General features: G+C 46.4%; 1 protein-coding gene across 1 annotated transcript; it reads left to right on the forward strand.

The window, feature by feature from the left end:
• The first annotated feature begins 538 nt into the window (after positions 1 to 538).
• XBP1 (X-box binding protein 1) lies at positions 539 to 5,941 on the forward strand. The gene is given in 6 exon segments (XM_049866016.1): positions 539 to 807; positions 2,153 to 2,249; positions 3,404 to 3,532; positions 4,279 to 4,314; positions 4,317 to 4,424; positions 4,723 to 5,941. Coding segments are annotated over 6 exon segments (1,164 nt in total). The 5' UTR covers positions 539 to 571; the 3' UTR covers positions 5,281 to 5,941.
• The last annotated feature ends 1,194 nt before the right edge of the window (positions 5,942 to 7,135 follow it).

A 7,135-nucleotide genomic window follows, 5' to 3' on the forward strand; every position in this document is an offset into this window, starting at 1 on the left:
CCTAGCCCAAGACCCGGTTCGAGCTCTTTTGAGTTTCCGCTGCGCTCGGGGCCCCAAGTGGCGCACGAAATAAAATTTTGTCAGGCTAAAGTAAAAATCTGTTAGCCTCGGTAAAAATTCGTCAGCCTGGAGAGCTGTCGGTTTGGGACTTGGCCGGCATTCCGAGTAAAAACGCGTCAGCCTGAGAGCAAGGTCCGTCTGTTACGGAAACTCGGGCTCGTCTGGGTCCTTCCCGCGCGAGCCCAGGGTCACTCCGGCCGCTCCCGGCCGGCCTGGAGCTCCCCCCAAGCCTCTAGGCCCCAAGCCTCCGAACCGGTCCCGCTGGACTCCCAGCCGCAAAGGCGCCTGACCCGCTGCGAGGGACAACGGCTGCTACGAGGGCCGCCCCGGCCCCGCCCCTGCCCGCCCTGCCCCGCCCCTGCCCGCCCTGCCCGGCCAATGGGCGCCAAGATCGGCCGTGCGTCACGCGGACCTGGCCAATCGCGGAGGGCCACGACGGTAGAAAGGCTGGGCGCGGCTAGGGCGGCCCACTGGGCGGCGGCGGCGCGCACTCGCCAGACGCTACCCGGTAATGGTGGTGGTGGCAGCTGCGCCGAGCCCGGCCACCGGGGCCCCCAAGATGCTGCTTCTGTCCAGCAAGTCTGCCCCTGTCCCTGCCGCCGCCGGAGCCCCGGTCGGCCGGGCCCTGCCGCTCATGGTTCCGGGTCAACAAGGCGCCAGCCCGGAGGTGGCGGCCGGGGGGCCGCCCCAGGCGCGCAAGCGACAGCGCCTCACGCACCTGAGCCCCGAGGAGAAGGCGCTGCGGAGGTGGGTGCAGGCGGCGCGGGCCGCGGTCGGCGCGGGGCCCGAGGCCGGCCCGGGGGCTGGGTTCTGATCCCTCTGGTGCCGGCGACCTGGCAAGGTCGGTGCCAGCGTGGCGCGGCGCGGGGCGGGGCAGGGGCCGTGGGCTGGCCGGATCCGCCGCGCGGGGTGGAGGCCAGTTCTTTTCTTTTTCCTTAGAGATGTCCAGAGCCGGGGATGCGGGCACCTGGGTTCTAGGCCTCTTACAGTGTGACCGCAGACCGGTCGCTCAGCCTGTCTCAACTTGGGCGTTTTGACTGTAACAGGGAGTCGATGAGCCTCTTCTCTGTTTACCAATTTTTCTGGACGGGCGTGGAGTTGAAATGACAGAGCTGTTGAAAGGGCTGTGAGCTCTGTAAGGCGTTTTGACCAGTCAAGCTCAGTGTCCTTAAAGTGGGATCTCCTTCCAGCGGTGGATGGGGAGATTGAGTGGGCCATGCATGTAGTATGCCTAATATTGTTGTTAGCTGCCGTGGAGTCGATTTTCAACCCATAGCGACCCCCTGTGACAGAGTATAAAGCTGTAATCTTTGTGAGGACAGATCGCCAGGTGTTTCTCCCGCGGTGCCGTTGGGTGGGTTAGAACCTTTCGGTTAGCAGCCGAGGACCTGACCATTGCACCCAGGGCTCCTTACCTAGTCCTTCCAAAAACCCAGTACCCTCGAGTCGATTCCGACTCATAGCGACCCTATAGGGCAGAGTAGAACTGCCTCGTAGAGTTTCCAAGGAGCGCCTGGCGGATTTGAACTGCTGACCCTTTGGTTAGCAGCCGTAGCACTTCTGCCGTTTGTGGTTTATTAAGGTCTCCCCCAGCAGACCCAGGTCCAGCCATCAGGGTGTCTCACCTAGGATCCTCGGCACTAGGGCAAAAAGGATCAGCCCCTTCCTTATCCAAATGGGATTTGGGAAGGGAGGGGGTTATATCTCAGCGCAGTTGCGGCCGTACTAGATTTAATCAGTCCAGGTTGGATGTGGTTTAGGAAAATTGGAGTCAGGATGCAGCGGGCGCGAAGGAGGGGGAGGAGGAAAGTTTGGTATGATGCAAGAGGAATAGCCCCGGGTTCCAGCCCATGTGCCGAGGCTGGGATGAGACAAGTGGATGACTCAATACGGGGAGAATACGGCACATCTTCAAGCCAGATGGACAGAAAGCTACGTATTTTTTGTTTTGTTGAGGGGAGGAGCTTGAAATGTATTTTACCATTAGTCTGATTTAAACCCTAAATTAAAATGAAAGCACCAGCTGGCTAAATTTTCAAATAAAGATATAAAGTTTGAGGTGACTCGAAGTGTATGCTCCTTCTGTTCTCAGGAAACTGAAAAACAGAGTAGCAGCTCAGACTGCCAGAGACCGAAAGAAAGCACGAATGAGTGAGCTGGAACAACAAGTAGTAGATTTGGAAGAAGAGGTAAAAATGCTTTAAGGCCCAACTCTTACCTTGTATCCATTGTAAGTCCTTCCTTGAGGAATGTTCTGTTTGCTGTCTAGCCCATGTTGCTTCACCCTCTTGAGAATATAATTGAGTGTGAGTTGGATTGACTCTGACAGTGGATTTGGTTTTTGTTGTGTGTGTGTATGTAATTACAAGTTAAATTATCATTAAGTATCTGAGTTAGGCTAGATAGGTAATTATTGAAGTGGTCAAACTTGAGAGCAGAGAGCTTTATGACAGACCCTTTGGCCTTTGGTGCTGGATCTTTCTCGAAGGTTGTGAATTCAAGAATGTTTAGTGAGTTAGCTCTAAAAAATTAGTAGAGGCAGATAGGAAATCACTGCTTGAATTTGAGACCCTTCCTGGCTTGGCCGAAGTCTGCTAAACATTCCCTTCCCCTTCCAGGGCCTACCTGTTACCTAATCTTCAGTTGTTGTCAGTTACATCTCCTGAACACATAAGAAATATTCTAACTTAAAAAAAAATTCTGTTGTGGTAAACTATATGTAACAATTGCCACCTTGACCATTTTTAACCATAAAATTCAGTGACATTAATTACATGCACCATGTTGCACGACCATCCTCACTAGCCACTTCCAGATGTTTGTTATTCATCAGTCTAAACAGAAACTCTACCTTGCAAGCAATAACCTCCCAGTCATATTATTTTTAAAATTCTAATTATTAGGTGGTTTTTATGAGTCTTTCAAGAGTTTTTGTTTAGTTGGTTGGTCAGTTTTGTTTTTTTTCCATATTTTAATTTTATACTCCACTACTGCCACTTCCATTATTACCTCCCAGTTAAAGACAGGATTTTTTTTTTTTTTAACATCATAAATTAGCTTATTTGCATTTTAAACCACAAATCACCCTTTACTGAGGTTTCTATTAGTAGCTGCAGGTATTGTGTTATTCTTGACCCCTGTGAAATGGTACTTCTTAAATAGTTTATTTTTCATAATCATGGCCTGCCCTTCTAGTAATCTACCATGAATAACTAACTATATAAGCATACAGTTTTCCAAAAGTTCAAGAAGGAAAGAGAACCATTTGTAGTAAACTTTGTCAGGTGAATCCTTAAGTGAAAAAATTAGATGCATTAATAGCCTCTTCTGAACTTTCTTCCAGAACCAAAAACTTCTGTTAGAAAATCAGCTTTTGCGAGAGAAAACTCATGGCCTTATAGTTGAGAACCAGGAGTTAAGACAGCGCTTGGGGATGGATGCCCTGGTTACTGAAGAGGAGGTGGAGACCAAGGTAACTCATCTCCTTTATTTTGTGCCTTAAGTGAGAACTGGTTCTAAAGGGGCATGACCTGGTAATAAGTCCTAAGAGTTAAATTACATGGCTTTCTAAGAACAAGTACTAACAAGTATGGACAGCCAACAAGATGAACCATGGAGACATTAAGGAGAACCAGAATAAGAGTATCAAATCAGACATTGAGTGCTACTAAAACTAGAGTAGTTCTTTGATAAATATGAATGAGTAGGGAAAGGACTTGTTGTGATACCTCTCTGATAAGCATGATGTATGTATGGGTTTTAGTTTTATAGATGATGGCAAATTCGATGACAGCCCTTGAGTGAAAAGTCTAAGGTTGACAATACAGCAATCCTACTCTGTGAAGGCAATGTTCAGGAAGAACGTAAAAGAAAAAAAAAAAAAGCTAAAATATTCTAGGCTGAAATTTGCTGCAGAACTTTATTAAGAATATCAGTGTGGCCTGAATTTTTGCATCTTTGCAGTGGATAGAAAAAATCTTTCATTGCACAGAAAGTCACAGTGGAAAGTTATAGTCTTACTTGCATTTTCTTAGCCTTTCTTGAGGAGGACTCAGGAAAATGCAAACAAAGTAAGGGAAAGATTGTCAGCTTTAAAGAATTGGTGACGAATCATTTTCTAGCTTTCTTGAAAGTTGAGAAATCATAGTTGCCTGGCTAGCATTTCCTTAGGGACTCTGGCTGTTCAAGCTGTTTATTCATTCCCATCTTTTTTCCCAGGGGAATGGAGCGAGGCCAGTGGCCGGGTCTGCTGAGTCCGCAGCACTCAGACTACGTGCACCTCTGCAGCAGGTGCAGGCCCAGATGTCACCCCTCCAGAACATCTCCCCATGGATTCTGACGGTGTTGACTCTTCAGACACTGAGGTAGGGATCATTCTGAGTTAGTAAAGAGCTGTGTAACTAGTTAAAGCCACTTGTTTGATGCCTGAGATCCCTAACCAGATAGGTGAGGGCAGGGGAAGATAGTTTTGGTGGAGTTAAAGGTAACATCAGCTACCTTCCTATTTCTAGGTGAGGCATGGATAAATGGGCCTGGTGGGTCCTGAGGTCATCGTATAGCATAGTGATTAATTTACATTAGGAAACCTCATACTAAGTGTTCTAGCTAGATTCTCAAGTGCATTCTGATAACTGGACTCAATTTAATTTTTGCTTCTTGCAGTCTGATATCCTCTTGGGCCTTCTGGATAACGTGGATCCAGTCATGTTCTTCAGGTATCTCTCCCCAGAGTCTACCAGCCTGGAGGAGCTCCCAGAGGGCCACCCAGAAGGACCCAGTTCCTTACCAGCCTCCCCTTCTCCATCACTGGGGACGTCACCAGCCAAGCTGGAAGCCATTAATGAACTAATTCGTTTTGACCACGTATATACCAAGCCCCTAGTCTTAGAGATGCCCTCTGAAACAGAGAGCGAAGCTAATGTGGTAATCAAAATCGAGGAAGCACCTCTCAGCCCCTCAGAGAAGGATCACCCTGAATTTACCATCTCGGTGAAGGAAGAACTTGTGGAAAATGACTTCATTCCAGAGCTGGGTATCTCAAATCTACTTTCATCCAGCCACTGCCTGAAGTCATCTTCTTGCCTGCTGGATGCTTATAGTGACTGTGGATATGAGGGCTCCCCTTCCCCCTTCAGTGACATGTCCTCTCCACTTGATATAGACCATTCTTGGGAGGACACTTTTGCCAGTGAACTCTTTCCCCAGCTAATTAGTGTCTAAGCAGTGATCCAACACTGTTGCCCTTTCCCTTGCGTATTAACATCACTGCCTGGAGGATAACAGAGAAGCCTGTTTGTGCTCAAAAAGCCAAAGTAGAGGGGGTACAGTCCTAGAGAATTCCTCTAAAGTATTTGTTCAAAACTTGTAGATCACCCCAAGTATTGTCTTTTGACATCCAGCAGTCCAAGGTACTCAGATACATTACAGTAATTAAGAACTACAGCTTTTGCCCTTGTACCTTTATCTTAAGGGCAGTAGTTTGCCCCAAAACATTTAACAAGATGAACCATGCAGACATTAAGGAGACAATAAGGGTCACCAGACAAGTGTCTTAAAGTAGACATGGAATTTATGAATGACCCTTCATCATTTCTTCTTCCTCTTCTCAGCATCCCAGGCTTGCCTCCAATTTTAGGTCCTTTAGTTTGCTTCTGCAAGCAGAGAACACCTACCTGAGGGGGTGACTTTTCCCTCATGTACAGTCCAAGTAAAGATCAAGAATCTTTTTGTGAAATTCTAGAAATTTACTATGTAAATGCTTGATGGAATCTTTCCCTGCTACTGTAGCTTTTGGAAGGTGCTTTCTCCATTTATTTAAAACTACCTGTGCAATTAAAAAGTGCAATGCAGTGTCTTTGTTCTTTTAATCCCTTCTTGGGCAGAAAGTCTGTGTTCTTTTCTCTACAAGTTTCACTTCTTTGCTGTGGTAATCATTTATTCAATTTTAGTGAACATTCCACTTATTAAAAGTGAATAAGGCTTTCCCCCTTAATTAGTGCCTGTTTCAATTCCTGGCTGTGATAAGTGATACATCTACTCTTTAAGCAGCTACTGTGTTTCTGAGAGTTTGTTCAGCCACAAAAAAAAACACTGACCAAAATCACAGCAAGTGACAGAAGTAGGATGCAAACCTGAGTCTGCTTGATCCAGAGCTGGAACCCTTAACTACTACTGATTTGCTATCTTATAAAATGTTAGAGGAAGGATATGCCATTGAATACCAAGATTCTCTTGCCATTATGTAGGTATTAAAAGCATTTTCTAGATTCAAACCCTCTGGGTTCAACTCTACACTGCCTAGCCAGGTAACCCTGAGCACAAAACATCCCTTATTTCCTCACCTGTAGAGGAGATTGATAGTATCTCTGAAGGCAAGCTGCTGATGCATGATAAGCACTTGGTTTATGTGCCAAGTACTATCCTAAGTACTCAAAAGTTAGCTGTTACCACCTTACCTACTTTGGAAGGGATTTAATCTTAGTCATCATCCTTCAGGGTGCATCTTTTCACAAGAGACTACTTTCCTCACAGAAATTATCTCACCTATGCAGCAGATGTAATCATTCTTTGTCAATTTAGCATCAAAATGGCATTTTTCCATTTATTAAAACTACCTCAGGGAGGTCAATGTGAATTAAAAATACATGAAAAGAGGCAGGATGCAAAGCATGCTATGCAGCAAGACAAAGCATTCTATAGCTTCGGCCAAGTACAAGGGAAAGCGTGGTATGGCGACTGGGAGCCAGCGTCCACAAGCAAACCTGAATGCAGGAAAGACTTCAGATCCGGTTGTTGAAGCTGAAGCCCAACCTCAGTGCTGGCCAAGACAAGTCTGTGTAGGTGCCGAGTTTCTGTATTGTAAATGGAAGAACTGCCTTCAGCTGGCTCCATGACTGAGAACCTTATTATCTCACCTCATTTTCTGTAACTGAAAATTTAAGAGCTGAGAATCTATTTGGGTTTTGTATTAAAAAAAAAAAACAAAAACCAACCCACTGTGGCCAATTCCAGCTCACAGCAATCCTAAAGGACAGAATAGAACTGCCCCATAAGGTTTCCAAGGCTGTAGATCTTT

Source organism: Elephas maximus, chromosome 22 (genome assembly GCF_024166365.1).
Source record: "Elephas maximus indicus isolate mEleMax1 chromosome 22, mEleMax1 primary haplotype, whole genome shotgun sequence".
In the NCBI taxonomy this organism is placed as follows: Eukaryota; Metazoa; Chordata; class Mammalia; order Proboscidea; family Elephantidae; genus Elephas; species Elephas maximus.